This window comes from Phyllopteryx taeniolatus, chromosome 18, assembly GCF_024500385.1.
Source record: "Phyllopteryx taeniolatus isolate TA_2022b chromosome 18, UOR_Ptae_1.2, whole genome shotgun sequence".
NCBI lineage: Eukaryota > Metazoa > Chordata > Actinopteri > Syngnathiformes > Syngnathidae > Phyllopteryx > Phyllopteryx taeniolatus.
Genome location: NC_084519.1, coordinates 10,233,530 through 10,256,725, shown reverse-complemented (window position 1 = coordinate 10,256,725; position 23,196 = coordinate 10,233,530). Strand labels below are relative to the sequence as shown.

Below are 23,196 nucleotides of genomic sequence, written 5' to 3'. Positions count from 1 at the left end.
CTGGATGACACGGACACTTGCAGCCAGCTGTCCCTTAGTTTGGGAGCACGCCCGTTAATGACTCAGTGATGGCTCTTTAGATCGAGTGCCGAGATCAAGCTATCATCATCATCGTAATTTTTGCGTTGCTAAAAAAGGCAATTCAAGTCGTCTCAGCTTCATTCGCCCACAGAACAGGATCTTATCTTTTTGAAAAGGCACAGTCGAAGGCTTAATCCCTGGAGTTTCCTCTATATGTAACCATTCAGACCACCGTTCTTTGTTCTTTGATACTGTCATGTCAGGAGAAACGCTGCTGGTTTTTACACAGTACACAGAACATTACACCCTCTCGTCACATTATCAGGACGAGTGCCAGCAGTGTCCCTTCCTCAGTTGTACATGCTTTGGACATAGTCATATCAAAAGTGGGAGAGGTGATTCTGCAATAAGGGCAAGGAGGCAGTGTCCCATCACATGGCACTTTTTGTTTTGTACTTTTTTACTACGTATTACAGAGTAGTGATTTATTTGTACTTTTTGTGTCTGTTCCAATAAAGAATTGATCAGCTGGCTGCCTACTTTCACTAAGGTAAAAGAAAATGGTGGTGCCAGTAGGTGGCTGCAATTACCCTTACTATGACTGATGCCATCATGTGTCTGTGTAGATTGTTATTGACATTGCTGTTTCAACAAGATCATGTTAAAATGTTATTTCACTTGCGAAGTTATACAATAACTCGGGAATAATTTGTGTGGTTCGTGCTGGTTTGTCATTAATGCTGGAAGAAAATTTGGAATAAAAAAAAATACACAAGACAGTCAAAGAGAATTATATTGTCTTCCTGGTACCGCCACAAAATATCACTGGAGGTTAGTACAGAAATTTAAGATCATTTTATATGTAGTAAATGCCCATTGAACGGGTAATAAATTACAGCACTAAATATATGAATAGTAAAACTGCTTTGTCAGTTTCTCTGGCTCATAGCAATACTGCAGTGGTGGCCAGTTAGTCATGGTCGATCTGTTTAAAAGCCAACAAAGACAAGGGAATTAGCAGAGAGAGAAGGGCATGGATTGTTTCAGCTTGCCTGCCAAAATATGCAAATGGTGTCATGGGAGAGCCGAATGTCACCTCAAAAGATGACGGACTTATTGGCACAGCCTGTATTCACGCATACATGAGTGAACAGCACAGGCGTGTTTGTTGTCTGCATGTGTTTTGATTTATTTGAAGCTCACCACTCATATGCCTGAAGGGAAATTTGACACTGCAGAAGCAGAGACACCTGAGATTTATTTTGGCACCGTTATTAGCAGTCACACAAATTCCTAAAGTGATACGTGAAGCCTCCACCAACAGTTGTATCATATTTGTTGCCACTTTCTCGATGCTGTGGTGTCTAATAGAGCAGATACATCTGTGTGCTTCACATCTACAGTCAGGTCCATAAATAATGAGACATTGACAAAGGTTTGAAGGTATTTACAAATTCACAATCATATTCAAACTTTCACTTTTGAATACTTGGTTGCGAATCCTTTGCAGTCAATTACAGCTTGAAGTCTGAAAGACATTAGCATCACCAGACCCTGGATTTCATACCTGGTGATACCCTGTCAGGCCCCTACTGCAACTGTCTTCAGTTCTGGCTTGTTCTTGGGGCATTTTCCCTTCAGTTTTGTTTACAGCAAGGGAAATGCATCCTCAGTCAGATTCAGCTCAGGTGATTGACTTGGCCATTGCATAACATTCCACCTCTTTGCCTTAAAAAATATTTGGTTGCAGTTAATATTGCCCGAAACACAATGTAATTCATCCTGTGCCTTTTGTTGTATGTGTGTCAAGGACAACAAGACAGAGTTGACCACAAGATTTAAACCATTGGTGAGTCTCAAAAACAGTCAGACCAGATTAGAGCTTGCCAAACAACATCTAAAAGAGTGTTCTCACAACATGGACAGATGAGACAAAGATCCATTTGTACCAGAGTGATGGGAAGAGAAGCATATGAAGAGAAAAGGAACTGCTCATGATCCAAAACATATCTACCACATCAGTGAAGCATGATGGTGGTAGTTCCATGGCGTGGGCATGTACCTGTATGGCTGACAATGGAACTGTCCATCTATCCATTTTCTGAGCCGCTTCTCCTCACTAGGGTCGCGGTCAAGCTGGAGCCTATCCCAGCTGTCATCGGGCAGGAGGCGGGGTACACCCTGAACTGGTTGCCAGCCAATCGCAGGGCACATAGAAACAAACAACCATTCGCACTCACAGTCATGCCTACGGGCAATTTAGAGTCGAGGCAATTAATGCATGTTTTTGGGATGTGGGAGGAAACCGGAGTGTCCGGAGAAAACCCACGCACGCACGGGGAGAACATGCAAACTCCACACAGGCGGGGACGGGGATTGAACCCCGCACCTCAGAACTGTGAGGCTGACGCTCTAACCAGTCGGCCACCGTGCCACCACAATGGAACTGGTTCCCTTGTATTTACTTATGACTTGTGACTGCTGAAAAAATATGTATAAATACAATATACAAAATATACAAATACAATATATAAAAGTATGATTTTCTCTGGCTTTGCGAGAATGCCTGATCTAAGCCATTTTATTTTATTTTATTTTTATCATTGGTGGAGTAGCAGCCCTTCCGCTGCATGGTTTGGCAACATACCCTGTTTCAAGGAACTTGCCATGGATAACGTCAATTGTACTAGAATCAGAATCATCTTTTTAATGTCGTGAACACGCATGGACATAATTTTTTTCCTCTGCATTTGACCCATCACAGTAGCGGACACAGCAAACACTCACTGTTACTCACGTCTGTTTGAATGATACCAGAAAATGAAATAGAAAAAAGGAAGTGTAAACTGATTTTTGGGACACCCTGTATATAACAATCAGTTAAAGGAGCAATTGTAAATATGTAACACTATGTTGTGTATGATATGTATTTTCAAGTTCATGCATGTGAATAGTCTCATTTATCCAGGTCATTTCATTCTCAGGGCATTGACTCGACTGAAACATGTTTTTACTGACACAACGTAATTGTCACGGTGCAGAGTAGAAAAAGTGACCAATTCGGATTTAATCAGTGGTTGATACTTCTTTGGAAGCAATAACCTTAACTGGAGGTTTTCCTGTAGTTGCAGACCCGACCTGCACAATGGTCAGGAAGAATTCTACACCATTCCGTTTCACAAAGCTGTTTCAGTTCAGCAAAATTATTTGAAATGTCTGGTGTGAATCACCCTTACGAGGTCATGCCGGAGCTATCACCCAGGTTTAGGTCAGGACTCTGACTGGGCCACTCCAGAAGGTCTATTATCTTCAGGTGAAGCCATTCTGTTGTTGATTATTATCACTGTCCTCTGGGTTGTTTACCGTTGTATCACTGATCTTCTGTTAAGCTTCAGTTTGAAGACAGATGGTTTTAAGTTCTCTTGAAAAATGTCTTGATAAAATTTCCCAAACCATGATGCCCCCTCAACTATCCTTCACAGATAGGGGGAGGTTTTAATGGTGGTGTGCTGTGCCTTTTTCTCTCCACACATAGTGTTGTGCGTTGCAAAAAAACTCTGGCCTTGGTTTCATCTGTCCACTAAATAGTTTGCCAATAGTGCTGTGAAACATCCAGATGCTCTTTTGCAAACTTCAAACATGTAGCATTGTTCATTTTGGAAAGCTGTTGCATTGTCCATGCTCACCTGTAATGACACTCATTCTTGTTTAAATATTTACTTATCGTAGATTTTTCAGAGGTGTTAGCATGTGCCAGAAATCTTTAGCCAACCCTAGGATTTTACTTCACATTATAGAGCTTTCTACGCTGTTCTCTTGCATCTTTACAGGACTGTCACACCGAGGGAGAGTAGTAACAGTGCTAAACTTGCTCCATTTATAATAGACAATCTATCATACCATGGACTGATGAACATAAAGGCTGTTAGAGATACTTTTGTGACCATTACCAGTTTCATGCAAGTTAAACATTACTATTGTAGATATTCTGAGAGTAATTTTTTGCAAGGCATGGTTCACATCAGGCAATGCTTCTTGAGAATGGAAAACTCTTTTCATAGGGCAAGTCAGCTTTAGCTAACACACCCACCTTGTCACATTTATTGGATTTTAGGTTGGCTGACTCCTAGCTCTTAGAGAAGACATTAGCCTAGAGTTTTACATACTTTTTCCACACGACACTGTGACACTTACATCTTGCATCCAATTTGTTTGATTTTTGCGATTTCAATGAAGATCAGATCACATTTTATGACCAAATCCAGGTAATTCCAAAGGGTTCACATGATTTTTCTTCCCACTGTATATACCGTACGTATTATACTATACACACTAGACATGCATCAGTCCTTATGGAGCATTTAGCATATATATATATATATATATATATATATATATATATATATATATATATATATATATATATATATATATATATATATATATACACATTATATATATATATATATATATATATATATATATATATATATATATATATATATATATATATATATATATATATATACTGTGATTGGCTGGCAACCAGTTCAGGGTGTACCCCGCCTCCTGCCCGATGATAGCTATATATGTGATGCGGCACGGTGGACGACTGGTTAGCACATCTGCCTCATAGTTCTGAGGACTGGGGTTCAAATCCCGGCCCCGCCTGTGTGGAGTTTGCATGTTCTCCCCGTGCCTGCGTGGGTTTTCTCCGGGTACTCCGGTTTCCTCCCACTTTCCAAAAACATGCACAGTAGGTTAATTGAATACCCTAAATTGTCCATAGGTAAGAATGTGAGTGCGACTGCTTGTTTTTTTTTTTTATACGTGCCCTGCGATTGGCTGGCAACCAGTTCAGGGTGTACCCCGCCTCCTGCCCCCAGTTAGCTGGGATAGGCTCCAGCATACCCGCGACCCTAGTGAGGATAAGCGGTGTAGATAATGGATGGATGGATGTATATATATATATTTATTGTTGACACACAACAAAACTACCTGGACTTAAATTTTCTGTCATTCGACTCTTCAAAAAAGTACAATGATGGAGCTATGTTCTACCTCTCCGTCTCCCACTGACATATCCGGTGTTGCCTGGCAACCAATATCATTTTTTTGGGTGATGGGTACCCTTACACTCGCATCTTTTAGAAAAGGCACACTAAAGGCTAAGTTGTTTGAGTGCCGACTGTGGGTGTTTGAGCATTTAAATACATACTGGCATTTCTCACTGAACACCAAGAGCTTTCCACTTTCTTATTTTTATGCCTATCAGGTTAAAAAACAAATCTTTTGTGAAATTTTGAGACGTATAATTGAATCAAATTTAAATAGTTGAACTTCTTTAGAGATTAATGGTTTGCTGTCTTGTGACTGATTTGTTGTGCTAAAAACATCCATCCATCCATTTTCTGAGACGCTTCTCCTCACTAGGGTCGCGGGCGTGCTGGAGCCTATCCCAGCTGTCAGCGGGCAGGAGGCGGGGTACACCCTGAACTGGTTGCCAGCCAATCGCAGGGCACATACAAACAAACAACCGTTCGCACTCACAGTCACACCTACGTGCAATTTAGAGTCTCCAATTAATGCATGTTTTTGGGATGTGGTAGGAAACCGGAGTCCCCGGAGAAAACCCACGCAGGCACGTGGAGAACATGCAAACTCCACACAGGCGGGGCCAGGGATTGAACCCCACTCCTCAGAACTGTGAGGCTGACGCTCTAACCAGTCGCCCACCGTGCCGCTGTGCTAAACACAATGAGGGTTTTTTTTCTATTAAAAAAATAACTGTACCAATGCTACATTTTCAAAATATTTTGCAAAGTCCATTGTATGAGAGGTGAACACATAGTAGGCCATATAATTGCTCCGATCACAAGTCCCTTAATATAACAATAAAAGTAGCGACCATACAATACAGCAGAATGGAGTAGAAAGCCATTGAATTAGCCATTCATTTAACCATTTTTACCAGCCCTCACTGCATGTTCTATGTTATGTGTGTACAGTGGGTACAGAAAGTATTCAGACCCTCTTCAATTTTTCAGTCTTTGTTATATTGCAGCCATTTGCTAAAATCATTTCAGTTCATTTTTTCCTCATTAATGTACACACAGCACCCCATATAGACAGAAAAAAATAACGGAATTGTTGATATTTTTGCAGATTTATTAAAAAAGAAAAACTGAAATATCACACAGCCATAAGTATTCAGACCCTTTGCTCAGTATTTAGTAGAAGCACCGTTTTGACCTAATACAGCCATGAATATTTTTGGGTATGATGCAACAGTTTTTCACATCTGGATTTGGGGAACCTCTGCCATTCCTGCTTGCAGATTCTCTCTAGTTCTGTCATGTTGGATGGTGAACTTTGGTGGACAGCCATTTTTAGGTCTCTCCAGAGTTGCTCAATTGGGTTTAAGGCAGGGCTCTGGCTGGGCCATGTTCTGAAGCTACTCCTTTGTTATTTTAGCTGTCTGCTTAGGGTCATTGTATTGTTGGAAGGTGAATCTTCGGCCCAGTCTGAGGTCCTGAGCAGTCTGGAGAAGGTTTTCTGTCAGGATATCCCTGTACTTGGCCGCATTCATCTTTCTTTCGATTGCAACCAGTAGTCCTGTCCCTGCAGCTGAAAAACACCCCCACAGCATCATGCTGCCACCACCATGCTTCACTGTTGGGACTGTATTGGACAGGTGATGAGCAGTGCCTGGTTTTCTCCACACATACCGCTTAGAATTAAGGCCAGAAAGTTCTATATTGGTCTCATCAGACCAGAGAATCTTATTTCTCACTATATTGGAGTCCTTTGGGTGTTTTTTTAGCAAACTCCATGTGGGCTTTCATGTGTCTTGCACTGAGGAGAGGCTTCCGTCGGGCCACTCTCCCATAAAGCCTCAACTGGTGTGGAGGGCTGCAGTGAAGGTTGACTTTCTAGAACTTTCTCCCATCTCCCGACTGCATCTCTGCAGCTCAGCCACAGTGATCTTTAGGTTCTTCTTTACATCTCTCACCAAGGTTCTTCTCCCCCAATTGCTCAGTTTGACCGGAAGTCCAGCTCTACGAAGGGTTCTGGTCATCCTAAATGTCTTCCATTTCAGGATTATGGAGGCCACTGTGCTCTTAGGAACCTTACGTGCAGCATAATTCTTTTGTAACCTTGGCCAGATCTGTGCCTTGCCATAATTCTGTTTCTGAGCTCTTCAGGCAGTTCCTTTGACCTCATGATTCTCATTTGCTCTGACATGCACTGTGAGCTGTAAGGTCTTACATAGACAGGTGTGTGGCTTTCCTAATCAAGTCCAATCAGTATAATCAAACACAGCTGGACTCCAATGAAGGTGTAGAACCGTCTCAAGGATGATCAGAAGAAATGGACAGCACCCAAGTTAACTGTGTGATATTTCAGTTTTTCCTTTTTAATAAATCTGCATAAATTTCAACAATTCAATTTTTTTCTATCAATATGGGGTGCTGTGTCTACATTAATGAGGAAAAAAATGAACTTAAATGATTTTAGCAAATGACTGCAATATAACAAAGAATACTGAATACTGAATACTTTCCGTAACCACTGTATATGTGTGTGTGTATTAACATGGCAAAATGTGCTCCCGAACGCACACATAGCTGGATGACTTGAGATAGTAGAGAGCACATTTGTTCACATGCAAGCAGATTTGAATTAAAGTACAGTGCAGTATAGTAACAACATAATCATTTACTGGTATACAGAAGGTTAAAGTGAATAATTTATTGTTAGGTCTGTTGGACAGTCTTAATCCTATTTACTCAAAGCAGGCTCACCCATTTGCTCCTGGAGTAAAATGTGGCTGCCATATTGATCGTTTCATTACTTGTCATGAGTAAAATGTACAAGTAGTTATCATCCCAGTTGAATAACATGATAATTGATTCAGAACAGCAGCTGATCTTGTTGTAATTATCGCCACATCCTGCTTTTACCTTCATTAGCAGCCTGTCTTCTCTGTCTGCTAACGGAGAACTAGAGGAGGTTTTTGCCATTGTCCTTTCACAGTGAGAAAAAATGGAGATAAGTACTGATATATGTGTTGCTGCTCTTCATGGCTTTGCTCATAAACAAACCGAATGACACGAAGACGTACACAACATCCCACTCGTGGTTAATACGGCATAAACAACTAATGACTTGTTGCACAAACATTTAAATAATACTGTAATGACAGGTTGGGATTGCCTTTTTTGAGAACTCATTTTTATTTTAGCAGTAAGGCATATATATATATATATATATATATATATATATATATATATTTCTTCTGGAAAACACAAATTGACAAATCTAAGTCAATGTCAAACATGTGACTTGTCAGGTCCACCAATACAATTAGACCACCACAGTAGGCAATACAGGGCAGCAAACAACAATGTCCTTATTCCAAGGTAGTGTATGATCCATATCCTCTGAATGCTATCATTTAAGGTAAAATTAACACATAACAAAACTATAAACCACCTTAATAATCTATGATTTTTGTCTTCAGAGATATGCAATGTTAAATTACAGTATCTCTGGACTGAAGCCGTAGTTAACCTTGATGCTGTGCCAAACTGAATAATCGGATTAGTTCTGGATCAACAGTGTAGACTGCTCGGAATACCTAAAGGTTAAATCTGCTTTAGAATTCCAGGCTATTTTATACCACCCCCTGCTACTCTTTGAGAGCAAATTGTAGTACATATCTCATCAGCCATCTTGGCCCCCAAACACCTAAGTGATGGGTATTCTGTACTTGCATACAGTAGAGTCAGTAATGCAACAACGCAAGTGTATATTTGTAGAGCTACCTAAATAAATTAAAGCAGTGTTGCCTTATAATTTATGCACATGGTGCCCAGCTTCCTCGAGTTATTCAGATAAATCACTTTCCCTGCGCTAAAATCAATGTGTGGCACACTCAGGCGTAAAACAAATAAATTTACTGCCCCACCTACAGTATGAAAAGAGAGTTTTCCCACTTAAGGCGTAATGTGCACTTCATGAATTATGCATATTAGCGTATAGTCTGTTTTTATAGGAACCAACATAAGGGTTGGCAAAGAATATGTATGTAGGGTGAAGTTAACATACACAGTTGTGGTCAACATTTAACATACACTCGTCATGGGTATAGATGAAATATATAATATAATAACCAATATATAACTTTTAGTGATTTATTTGAACCTTGCATTTTCCAGCTTTAAAAAAAAAAAAAAAAAAAAAAAAAAAAAAAAGCTTGGCTGCACGTTTGAATTTACAGTGCTCTAATCTACACTCGCTGGCATGGTGACAACTGGTTAGCACATCTGCCTCACAGTTCTGGGGACCGGGGTTCAAATCCTGGCCCCGTCTGTGTGGAGTTTGCATGTTCTCCCCGTGCCTGCGTGGGTACAATATTTGGCTACTCTACTCACCTCTGTCCAAGGACCACATGAGTAGCCTGCGGACCTGTTAAAAAACAAAAAAAAAGCTCACCAGCGATGGGACATTGTGATTTCCTAGGAATGGCTTTGAACTGATAATTTGATAAAATTAACACTTGCAGAGAATTATAGAAATTAAGTGTTGTATATTGACATTTATCTGTTTCCTACATTGTTAAATCATTGTTGATCATCCTGGTGAAAACCAGTTACATGATTAGTATCCTCACGCAGATTAATATTATAGGTCATTTGAGCAAAATTATTTCAGAAGTGTGAGTGTGTAGCCCTTTGCATTAATCAGTACCCAAGAAGTAGCTCTCAGTTTCAAAAAGGTTGGTGACCCCTGATTTAGGGGAACGTGGGCAAATACAATATTTGATCCTTCCATCCATCCATTTTCTGAGCCGCTTCTCCTCACTAGGGTCGCGGGCGTGCTGGAGCCTATCCCAGCTGTCATCGGGCAGGAGGCGGGGTACACCCTGAACTGGTTGCCAGCCAATCGCAGGGCACATAGGAACAAACAACCATTCGCACTCACAGTCATGCCTACGGGCAATTTAGCGTCTCCAATTCATGCATGCTTTTGGGATGTGGGAGGAATCCGGAGTGCCCGGAGAAAACCCACGCAGGCACGGGGAGAACATGCAAACTCCACACAGGCGGGTCCGGGGATTGAACCCGGGTCCTCAGAACTGTGAGGCTGACGCTCTAACCAGTCAGCCACCGTGCCGCCAATATAACTTGTGCACCCAAATGTTTAAAAAAAAAAATCTTTGAAGATGTGTGTTGGATAATTATTCCACCCTGGAAAAAGAAATTTTAAAATAAGTAAACCCCCAAACTAATGATATTCATGCCAAATAAGAGTGCACTGAACAGTATGTAAACTTCTGACCGCAACTGTAACTATCACTGAACAGGAAAAGTCTGTTATCAAATAAATGATAACTTTCAAACTGCAGTCTGCAAGTTTGTTTGTGCCAACAGGCAGATTGCAGTGAAGCTCATAAGAGGAGCAGCAACAGATCGCATGAACTGAAGAATGAGCTGTGAGGACTCTGTGTTTCTACTGCAACTATGCTTTTGGCATCCTTTAGGTTTTATTGGTAGCACCTGCCAAAGGAAATTATTCTGTCGAAACAGTGAAGGAAGAACTGAGATTACTCATCTATTTGAGTAAATATTTGGCCCTTTTGTCACATTTCCCTGAGTGGAGGTATGCCTTTAGCCCATGTCCACAAAAATGTTGTCCACATAACCAATTACAAACATAGTTTTAGTTGATAAAATACACTTTTCAGATAAATTTGATTGGTTTGTTACCTTATGGGTAAGGAGTACTTGAGCGTACACTTGACCTAACCTGCTGTTGCAATTTAATGACTTAACCATTGGTGTATACAGAGATCTCGTTGGTTTTTTTTTAAATACAGGTACGTTGAATAGAAAATTGTTCTGAAAAATGTAAATTGTTCCAAGTATTTCTATTACCTTCAGCAACCCTGATGCAATTCCACTCATTGCCGTGTTATTGGGAAGGCAACACTGTATCAATAAAATTCAAACGTCCTTTGCGAAACTCGTTTTTTAAAACTACTCTTTCACACAGACACCCCTCTCTCCTCTCTTTTGCAGTAAAAGAAAGACAGATGGCGCAGTACATGACTACACAGCCTGATAAAGAGAGCAGTCTACTTCTACTTTTCTACACTTGGAAACCCTCTTGAGGCCGACATAACATGTTGGCACTGACAAGAGAAGCAAAAAAATTTTTGCATTCTCTACACTGCCCTGCAAAACACTGGGCTTTTACTGACTAGATCCTAAAAGTATACACGGATAAGTCATGTTTTAAGCGAAAGATGATTGGGAATTGGGATAGGAGTCCATAGCTGTCCTTCAAGGCTCCATAACACTATTTGTACTTACTATATTTAGGTGTGTCAATGCAGAAAAATAGCTACTTATAAATTGATCATAGCGCACAGCTAATAATGAATTAAACTTGGGTAATGATAATTAGCAAAGCAATACATTTCAAATCAGTCATCTGTTCCGAATATTATTTCCCACTAAAAGTGATTGAGGTTAATAGGAGCATTGCTACCAAAGTGACAAGCCGAGGTGTGTGTGTCTGTCTGCATGTGTGTCTTTGTCTGTGCAGAGCACAGTGGCAATATTTGTCAACAGTTTTGCTTTTGGTCAGTATCAAAATAGAATGGGTTGCCCAAAAGCAAACAACAACATAGTTTTACCAATGCACCTGTCCAGAAAAGAGAGAGCATGGCTCACAGCGAATTGTGTGTTTTGTGTTGATGTAGAGTATGTGATGAGCTGTATTTTCCAATTTCATTGATGCTTCTTGACGATGATGTGCCCACGCCACCTATTAAAACTAACAGCTCGCCAAAAAGTCTTTATGGTGATTATAATGTGCTGTTTGAATTAAATGTTTGTGGTAGATCTTGATTTATTTTAATAATGGCAGGAATCTCTGCAGTACAACCTCACTGGATTGTATGGAGAGACATCACATTTATAATCTTGTCCATTCATCAACTAAGGAAAGGCTGCATTTAGAGGAAAGAAGATTCAATATGTTAGATGCATGCACATCCAAATTTTAGATTAGATTTTAGTAATTCATGTTTTGAGAACAAGTTGCCTTAAATTTACCCCCAGACACTAACCGGCTTACTAACCGGTTGTGGTCCAATTTAAAATATAGAAACTTAAAAATACTAAGTTACAGCGCTAATTGTGTCATGATCGGGTTTTCGTGGTGTTGGAAGGCAAGACAAAATGTGGAGAATCCAAGTGCAGGGAAGCAGGGAGGCAAGGCAGGAGTGCAGGAATATCCCAAAAAAAAATTATTCCCCCCCCCAAAAAAGGCAAACAAGGATCAAGGAGGTAACGCTACATTAGCACAAGTCCAAAAATCTAAATAAAAAGTAACAAAGGAACAATGGGGGACAAATAACTCAACACTACAAGACAGGACCAGAAAACATGACGTGAGACAAGACTACCTTTGACATACGACAATGAACTGACAAGCACTGAAAGAAACTAGGGAACTAAATACAAACAAATTGACGAGACAACAAGGAACACCTGGACAAGACACGAGTGGCTGGAGGGAGCTGATTGGTTGACACAAAGTAGAGGGTTGACAAGAATAAGGCTTTACACAATCAGGATTTTTGGGGCCGATCACCGATCAGCAAGTTTTAAAAAAAAGATAACCGATCACCGATCCGATCACAACATGGAGCAATGTGTCTATTTATATGACTTGTTCATTTATTGTATATACTTGTGTACTGTATACGTCCATTTTCTGTACAGCTTATCCTCACAAGGGTTGCGGGCGTGCTGGAGCCGTCCGTCCTAGCTCAAATTATTCTCTAGCATTTTAGACAAAAGTTAAAACACCAATGACCTCTAGGGGGCATTCAAGGATTGGCCACTGACATAAATTTAGGTCAAATCAACATTACATGACAGAAATAATGGGTGTTAACTTACTGCAAGTAAATTACTTTAATAAATACTGTTAATGACATGGTTACTCTAACTTTTCTCCCAGCTATATGGACGGGTGTTGTCCAGAGTTTGAGTCCGTTTGACTGTTTTTTATTTTATTCCCCCCCCCCACCCACCCACCCCGCCACCCCCCACACGCGCTGCGTTGCGTGAAAACAGCATACTCCTCGTATACATTATTCTGGTGCTCGATCAAATTTGTTGTGTTGAAGCATTTAGATGACGTTCCCCACGACGTACTTCAGTTGTGCAGTCTAACAAGAACAGGTGGACACAATAACTAAATGAGCACACAACATGAAAAACATGGGACACAGGAAAACATGAAACAAAACTAAACATAATCTAAACTAAAACACAGACCATGACAAATTGTCTTTTACAATGAACACCTATAGTTGAATGCCCTTAAGGTTCTATAAGTCACACATTTCAGGAAAATATAGCTCTAAAAAAGCTGAATGGAAAAAAAAAATCACTAGGGGTTTCGTCCATGAACTGTTTAGAATTAATATTTAAACAGTCCTCATCATCATCCTGATCACATTTTTTACATCATGAGACCAAGACAACATCTAAAACTTGATCAACCGTGCCTCGCCACTGCAAGACTTCAAACAGCATGTTATTAGAGGGAAGTGACAAATGAGTCAAAGAGGCTCATCAGCAGGTTGCAACAGAGAAACGAAGACGTAGAAGTGGACGTCCTTAGAAATTTTAATGGATCGAACACCCGAGTCTTATGTTAAACTTCTAGTTAGAAAACAAGAAGATGTGCATCAAAGTACTGAAACTTTGAACAATTGGACATGCGCATTCAAAAGTTTGAGGCCGGGACACACCAAGCCGATGGTCGGCCTTTTTTTTTTTTTTCTTTTAATGAGCAACACTGGCTACAGCCGCCTGATGGTATGGAGTAGTATTACTTCTAACACATGCGCAGAAGGTACAAATTAGTTCTTTCTCCAGTACTAGTTGAGCGTTGAGTGTAGTTGTTGCGGTGTGTCCGGTGTCACTTCTCAGGCCCGACCGTTAGAGTAGGTCAAATTAAGTTCACCTGTAAATGTTATGTTGCATTTTAGGTTCATCCTGAAACTTCACCTGAAAGCCAACTTTTTTGTGGGTAGTGTATATGCAGTGTATCACAAAAGCCCTCATTGTTCCTTGGTTTTATTGTGACAGTTATTTTACAAGGACTGGAATCCCAGACTCCAAGCATGGTTTCTCAGTGCTTATGTGTAAACAGAGGAGTATCCAGAGATAAATATATATTTTTAAACATGACAATAATTTGTGGTCTAAATTTCAAAGTCAGTAGCTTCATCAACAGACGCATACAAAAGCGTATAAAGTGCACCTGATGTCTCGTTAGACAGACTCTGTTAAGAATGGCAACATTCTGTATTAGTAATTTTCATATCAGCTTCTCCTACATTATCTGAACTAAGCAAAGCAAACTTATGCATGTAAGTCATTTACTCATCCGCAGTGAATTGAAAGCAAATGAAACAAATGTTATAATTACGGACTAATGAAATTATTACACATTGTGAACTGGATTTCAACATTGTGTTATGACCATTTCTGGTGATTTCGGAAGGGTATGTTTCTGGCTAATCTTTCTTTGAAGGGTTGGTGTGGAGTGGCGATAACATAGGAGGCTTTACGGGCTACTGCACAATGAGTAGTGATGGATTATAAGATCCTTATTTGGCCGTTTCCTCTGTCAAAGGGCATAGAAAAGGCACAGAGGCTGTCTCCAAAATAGGAGGCGTCATTGTAGCATCCGTCAGTGTCTGCCTTCTGTAACGAGAACAGCGGTGGGCTGAAGTGGGTGGAAAAGAAACCGTGAATTCAGCCTCTGCTGCAAAACTACCATCCAATTGAATATGATGTTGCAGGATATAACACTCATTCCACTTATATAACATTTACCGCATGGGCAAAGGCTACTACTTTTCGAGAACCCTTATTGATTCTCTATCTATGTGATAGTACAAGATATGGAAAGGTGTATTGAAACACAATTGAGGATGGTTTGTAGACACCCCCTACTTTAACTGAATCTTTATCTTCTCAGTCAGTTCAATCTTTACCATTAAACATTTAATGTATTTGTGTCATGGTTTACATGAGGTGGCTGTAGACAGCCACAAGTGGCCAGGCTTAGGTAAAATTTGCTCTCTGCATTTAACCAATACCTGAGGAGCAATAGACCACATCATCTGGTCAGTACCTTGGCCGACAAGGCGAATGTCTACATGCTTTTGATTGGAGGGGGCACAAGAGGACCCTGAGAGACAATGTTAACGTCTCAACCACCGTGCCGAATAATCTGCTTGGGGACATGTATTAAGCATTTTACCACAATGGGTTACAGTAAGTCTATTCAGAGTGGACAACATTTATATATTGTACAGACACTACGTCCACTACATTGCGCACTCACTGAACTCCTGATGCATATACGAACACACAACTCCATCACAAAGACTCCTATTAACATCTTTCCCAACTTTTGATGATGCAAACAAGAAGCTACAAATAGTGATTGTCTTTTGCCTGGTTATGGGGAAACTGGAGTCGACCCCAAATGGCTTAGGGTAAGAGTCAAGGTACACACTGGACTGATCACTTGTCAGTCTGACACACAGGACTGTATTTTCGTAGACAGCACATCTGCTTCTGATTTATGTGCAAGCGCAAGGCTCGCTGCGTGCTTGCAAATTTTCCAGACTGGTCTACGCCAAGCTGGGTGTTCCGACGCAGGGTGTGTCTCTGAAGATGCGCCTGGTGAAATGACAATTTGCTGGCAGAAAGTCGGTCTAAACTTACACCTGCTCAGACCCCATCTAAACACTGGTGCGAGGTAGACCCCTGGTTTAACGCGATTTTGGTGAGTTCGGGGCACACGCAGACAGATACTAAGGTTAAGTCACCAGCAGTTATCACCAGCTTATTATGTATTTAATGAGGGTACCCGCTCACGACAGGACCCACTTTGATTGGCTGCAAATAAAGTCGGCTGTAAACACACCCACAGTGGTTCAGCCAGACCACTCTTGGATCTGCCGGCCTGCGCTGCTCTACCAACAACAATTACCAACACCGGTCTAACCCACCCCTGGCGCAGTTGCGCCGTCAGCCGTGCTGGATTTAGGGCCCACAGAGTCAGCAAGCCAATGACAAATATACTCACACTGAAAGGGCAATTTAGAATCTTCAATTAGCCTCTATAAAAATCTAATTTATATGATGTTTTGAATGTCAGTGTTGGTGTATCTGACCCTTCCCACCTACTCATATTGTACTTTGGTTATTATTACATTGAGTGATTTAACTGTGTTGTAATTTTGTAAGTGTCACACATAGGCCTGGCAAGCATTTAAAAATACACTTCCAAGAGGGAATCTCAATCAGTTTAGCAGTCATAGATACTTGATTACAAGCACTAGTCTTCCCTGCTTTCAGTCCTTTAGTGATAGTAACAGGTCAGGGCTGGTGTCTGTGTGAGTGAAACCATAAAGACTAAGATTGATTAGGAGCTTATGCTTGGTGAACACCGATCGAAAAATTACCACATGGAAAATATTTTTCACATTCATGCTCTACAGTTTAGCTGCCTGTTGCTCTGTGTCTCCCTGTGGCATTTAGCTAGCTGTGTATTGGTGTGGAGGAGGAAGGCTTCATTTATGCCATGTTATGCAACCATCTTGGGAAATGCATGGCCAGGAGATGACTGTAGCTGTACAGCTTTAGTTTTAGCTTAGCAGCCATCAGCACACCCGTCTCCCCGCAGCGTAAGAATAGAGCATGGAGTGAGGCTTTCCCCTCTCTTTTTTCTCTGCTACGCTGGTCCTCATACCACCTCCCCCCAGTGTGTGACATCTTTCTCAGGTTGAAAGTGGGTTACAAGCTGCATCAGGTGCTGACAAAAGCAGATTTATGGTCGTGAGGAAATAGCCTGTGGGGCTTACACCACAATAACTGTTGCGTAAGCTGCAAAGCAAGAAAGCTCACATCTGCATCGCACATGCATTCAATGTGTGTTCTGGAAGTAACAGCGCATAATTGTAAATGTCAAATACATTATATGGGTGAAAGCATATGGACATCTGCAGAAACTGAAAATGTAACAAAATAGGATATTGCTGCAATGTCTAGTTTATTGGGAAAGCTTATAAAATGCTGCATCTTTAGGAGTATTTATCATTTCATCCAAAGGAGAACATGAGGTCAAAGGGGGAGGGAGGGGCTTACAATACCTGGTAAAATTCATCCCAAAGGTGGAGTTAAGGTCAACCATTTCATTTTTCAACACTTCTTCGTAAAATGGAGAATTAACGACCAAGAGGAACAGATAGGTGGTGTAACCTGAAAGATTTTTTTCAACTAATGTATCATGTTTCTTCGATTTTCTTTATGCACCCCGTGCCACATGATCTCTTCCTTGGAATGTTTTAAATCTCTTCTCTCACCATAATTAAGTCAAAGTGCAGGTTTGTGTAGAACATAACAGGTAAGGTGCAGTCACTGTCTAGTTGAAGAGAAAGATGTCTGGGGGTCTGTAGGTGACCATGCTTAAGTACTTTACAAAAGTCTTTAGAGTCTTAAATTGGGCAGACAGATAGAGGTTTGCTCAGACACTTGACCAAAACTCTACAGGTCAATCCAGCTGGATAATAGAGGCTAATGCTCCACTATATATCAGGTTATTGCAAAGAGAGTGGGCAGTATTGACCAAGACTGAGCTCAGAAACTCATCCTCCCCTCTGCTACTGCCTTCAGCAAATTCAGATGAATTCAGCCTTATAAGACAATAAGTTTGTTTTCTACCAGTTTGTTGAGCCTGCCAGCATCCTTTGCCTTGATGTCACCTCTCCCGCATGCACAAAACTACACTGGCCACTATGCACTGGCAAATAGCGCAAGACAGTCTGCTGCAAATACTGGATGACCTGGACCTCCTTGGGCGGATTTATTTATTTATTTTTTCATTTAGAAGAAGTTCCCTATAAATTGACAGAATCTTTTTGTCATCAGCCTCTTGCTCTGCTGCGGGCTTATTACATTCCCGAATGAATGTGGCGGTTTACACCTATAAGTTTTAGTTTATATTAGTGGCAGTGGTATAATAAATTGAGAAATTTGTTGATGGTTCCAGATAGCTGGTGGTTGAGAGTTTTACCAGACAACTTAAGGTTCAAAGGTTGACGCAACAACTTAAAGTGGCCTAAAGCTGAAACCAATGTATCGGATCCGAAACAGGGCAACATTTCAGGGCAAAATAAATATGTAAATACGTTTCGAATAGTTGTTTTTCATTATTAAATAAGGTAAACACTCCAGAGTACAAAAACTAGAATTACCCTCAAATTTGCCACAACTGAACTGTTAAACAAAAATGTTTAATATTTGTTCATCTGTCAGTATGTTAGCAGGTGATGGGGTAGTGTAGCCAGTAGCGCACATGCTTAGAAACAACAGAAAGACACATTGAATATTAGCTAAGCAAGTCCAGCCGCTAATCATGGGGAAGTCAAACTGTTGATTGATGCTTATTCTGTATCTCCATGAGCACCCTGATTGATGAACTCATCACAGTATGTTACAAAGTCTACTTTACAGTGTAAACAACATGGTCTCAAAATGAATCTACACACACATACTCTTTAAACATCTGAGCATGTACTGCTGTCTACTTTAATTTTACACAATTTGTAGCCTTAGCAACCATCTCATGTCATCCACACTTAAAGGAGTGTGACACTGATAGACTTCTGGACAGAGATGATCACAGTTGCCATTACAATTAACACAAAGCCAAAAGGAGACAAAATAATGTTGACTGTAGTCAGGGTTGGCAGAACTACAAACACAAGGAATAACTAGTAAAATACATTAAATGCAAAAACACAACACTAATTATTATGATCTCACACAATTAAACCCCAATGATAGTCGATAAAATCTGATGTCATAGGGATCAGCTGTGTTTCAAAGGAAGTCACTGGAGTCTCACTGGAAGATCACTGTGTTGAGACATTCATAGATACACAGAATGCGATTAAGCTTACTTAAGTGATGGTCTCCACATTTGAACTGCGCAAAATGCCGACCAATGTTTAATGCTATGCTCATGTAGTTTTGTCACATAGTACAGAGTATGGGTCATAAGCCTTTTTTTCTGTAGCTGGGATCCACCCAAAACAACCTTGAAAATCCTGTTACAGAACCTGGGTTTTTCTGCAGTGGTTGCCATGACAACTGTGCAATTTATTTGTGCTTCCTTTCAAATGGTGTGTGAAATCAGAGATCCCAAGCATTATGTAAGACGGAGTACACTGTTCTGCACTGGGGTTTCCTGCTGCAGAGGAGAGAAGTAATTAATGAGCTCAGGGTGCAGGTAACGTGGTGGGAAGTTGAAAATAGCTCATTTGGCTTTACTACCCACATTGCAACCACTCAATGGTGGTTTTCATCTGAATTTCCTCCTCCTGTATGTTCATGCATGGTTGTGCAATGAAATGGGTAACGTGTTTACAGGAAGTGCTTTTATTTTATTATTATTTTTCGATTTCCATCCAGAAAAGTATCACTCAGGATTATATAGTTCATTCATATTGTCTCCTTTTCCGAGATTGTAGGATAAAAGAAGTGAATAATATGTAGTATTTCTACCTTAAAATATTCAAATCATTTGGATTTGCTTTCATGGTGTAATGAGTTCTGGTAGTGTTATGCACGTACATTTACGTACACATTGGCTTGACTACTTTAGCTTCGGACCATGACTTTGTTGCTTAAATTTCCATCATCTTGAGGTTAGTTAGGTGCAACTGTCGCTATTCAACAAACATTTGGTACAAAGAGAATTATTAACGAAATTGTAAGGTGCAACATAACTTATGTCGTCTGTAAGGAAGGAGTGTCTTTACACTTGACAGAAACATCTCCAACTTAGCGGAATTTGGAATGAAGCAGAGGCCTTCTATGAACTAAATGCAAGTATAATTTTGGGAGAACTTTTATGCCTCCTTCCTCATGTCTTTCTTTTCTCTCTTTCTTTCCTATTCTTTGAGACAGACCAGAAGTTTACACCTTGGTCCCGGTCTCGAAAGTTCAATGAAGCCAGACACCTCCCTCTGGCCAGGAACATGAAGGGCTTATCGGGGAGCCGCTCCCAACACCAGATCCCTTTACCCCATGGGCTTGACTATGACCCTCATGTGCATGACCTCCACACACACCATGGCTTGGACTCCCGCCACACCTCCTACCTGCTCAGCCCAACACAGAGCTGTCCTATGGACTTCCAACATCGCTACTCACCACGGAGCTCCATCCACTCTGACTGTATGATGATGTCCCCGGTTGTGATGCCTCCTGTTGCCGTGTCTGACCACATCTCCAGCAGCACGTTCCCCCGAATGCACTACAGCTCTCAGTATTATGATTCAGCCACACGGGATGACTGCGTCGCTATCACTGCCTCTGCCACCTCGCCAGCAGTTGCTGCTGCTGCAGCTGCTGCTGCTGCCTCCTCGCACCATGCCGGCACCAAGAGCAATCGCCTGCCCGCCAACCTGTTGGATCAATTTGAAAAGCAAATGCCACTACACCGGGATGGCTTCCACACGTTACAGTATCAGCGCACATCCACCACCGCCGAACAACGCACCGAGAGTCCTGGCCGTATCAGACACCTTGTTCATTCTGTCCAAAAGCTCTTCACAAAGTCCCACTCCCTGGAGGGATCATCAAAGATGAATGGCACAAAAGGTGACATTGTAGGAGGTGGAGGATCAGGGAGTTACCATCATCATGGGCATCAGACTAACAAACATGGTAGCAAGAGGAGCAAGAGCAAAGAACGCAAGCAACGATCTGGCGGCTGGTGGAGCTCCGATGACAATCTGGATAGCGACAGCACCTACCGCACTCCCAGTGTTATGTCACGACACCACGGGGAACATATCACCCATTGTTACCCAGATTCCATACATGGACACCACTTTGGAGATCTGTCACTCAAGGCCTCGAAGAGTAACAACGACGTCAAGTGCATAGCGTGCGACAGTATGGCAATGGCGCCTGAAGGCAAATTCATGAAGAGGAGCTCCTGGTCTACACTGACTGTTAGCCAGGCTAAGGAGGCCTATAGAAAGTCATCACTCAACTTAGAGAAAACCATGATGCACGCAGACCTTAAGCCTTCACGGACCTGTCACTATCTACAGGTTAGTGTCACTGCATGATACAGAAAGACAAAAAATAAAGAATCAGAGCGATGTCTCATAAATAATGATATGGTAATGGTAAGTTAAAAGGGACAATGGTAAATTGAGATTTACCAATTTGACTATGACTCAGATCAATATCCACCAACCCCAGAAAATAGCATTCCTTGAATTAAAAACAAAAAAATGTGACAGATATATTGATTCGCAGTAAAGCAAAGAGGCTTTTTGGATTCCCAACGCTACCCGTTAGTCAACTACTGTGCCCATGAGACAGAGATCCCGATATATTTAACCAGGATTCCCTTTTGTGTGGACCCCACTGGGAACTTTTTATAGCACAACTGAGTCAATCATTGTCAGTGATACTGACAACAAAGAGCTACTGTACCTCAGCGTAACAATAAGGAAGACAGTTTGTACTATTCAGCCAGGGCTTTTTTTTCTTTTTTGTTTTTGTTTTGCCAAAGGTGTTCTAAAATAGAAAGTCATGACGTCATAGTTCATATTTTTTGCACAGTGACATATTGCATGTTCCCATCGTAGGCCTATGAAAACTGCAAAAAAGGGTTCTGACTCTGCCTTAGGTTTTTAGTGTTCACCTTTTAATTAATTATTTACATACACAGTCTATGATCCTGCAAATAATGGCACTATCTGCTCCATTCACATAATGTGTGAACTACCACATAAATACTAAAACTTTTCACAATGTAGCCTTAAGAGTATTTTCTATTTCCTAGTGGGCTGGATCACCAGCAATGTTGTTGATACATCTGTATTAGTCTACCCACAGTGCTGTAGTAAGTAAAATATTTGCCAAAAACTAAGGGTAAAAGAAGAAAACCAATTGACAAAACTAGGTGCACTCACCAATCGATTGTTCCTGTCTGTTATTAGAAAGCGAAAGTGGCTTGAATATCTGGATGCACATCCAGCTTAAGAGCCGCAAGCAGCAGCTGTTGAAAGACTGTCAATACAGCAGCTCTCTGACTGGCGTTTAACAAGTATATGGTACCGGTATATCAGCTGGCAGAGCCCATCCAGCTGGTCACATTTATTCTGCTCACATGAGAATTGATTGAAGATGTCACACAAAAAGTGATGCACAGTAATTGGTATGGATATATTTTTCAAGTTTCTTTTAAATGTTGTTTTTCTTTATTAAATAATTTTACCCCCAGAACAGATTTTGACAGTATTGTTGGTTACAATGTCGTCATAGTGGACAGCATTCTCTCCATGCTTGTTCTCCAGATACTCTGGATTCCTCTCACTTGTATGCTAGGTTAACTGACATTAAATAATCCATAGGTATGAATGGTTGTTTGTATTTATGTGCCCTGCGATTGAATGGCAACCAGTCAAGGGTGTACCCCGCTTCTTGCCCAAAGTCAGCTGGAATAGGCGTCAGCTCACCCGTGATCCTAATGAGGACAAAGTGCTTTACTTGAATGGATTCCATTGCAAAATACTGTAAAACATGTCAGTATAGCTTGTCTGCCATGTTTGTGGAGTCAATTGCATTTGGTGTTACTATTGTTTGTATCATGTATACTGTATATAAAGTGTTGGACATCTATATAAGGTCATGCACGCACAATTCATAACCAAAACAACTCCATACCACAGAGCTTTCCGCTTGCATACATTACACTGCTTATATTATATTATATATATACCGTATGTCAAATTCTGAACACATATTTGTGCTGTTGAAGGGTATTCAAAAGACGGTTTCCAATTAGACCGTGGAGGACAAGCAGTTGATGCGCATCGCATATAGTCTATAGACAGTCTTTGTTTACAAAGACATGTCAACACCTGGACTGGCATGCATTTTACAGCATTTCAGTCAGGGTTGACAGGCAGAAAAAGTAAACCTTTCACACGCACATATTAAAATGTAGTCTTCCTTAACCTAATGTACATGTTTTTGG

General features: G+C 40.9%; 1 protein-coding gene across 1 annotated transcript in view; it reads left to right on the top strand.

The window, feature by feature from the left end:
* Nucleotides 1–23,196, top strand: part of dlgap2b (discs, large (Drosophila) homolog-associated protein 2b) — a 63,497-nt gene that overhangs the window by 25,601 nt on the left and 14,700 nt on the right. The window contains exon 3 of the mRNA XM_061755015.1: nt 20,103–21,256. Coding sequence (XP_061610999.1) covers nt 20,103–21,256 — 1,154 coding nt within the window. The remainder of the gene's footprint in view (nt 1–20,102; nt 21,257–23,196) is intronic.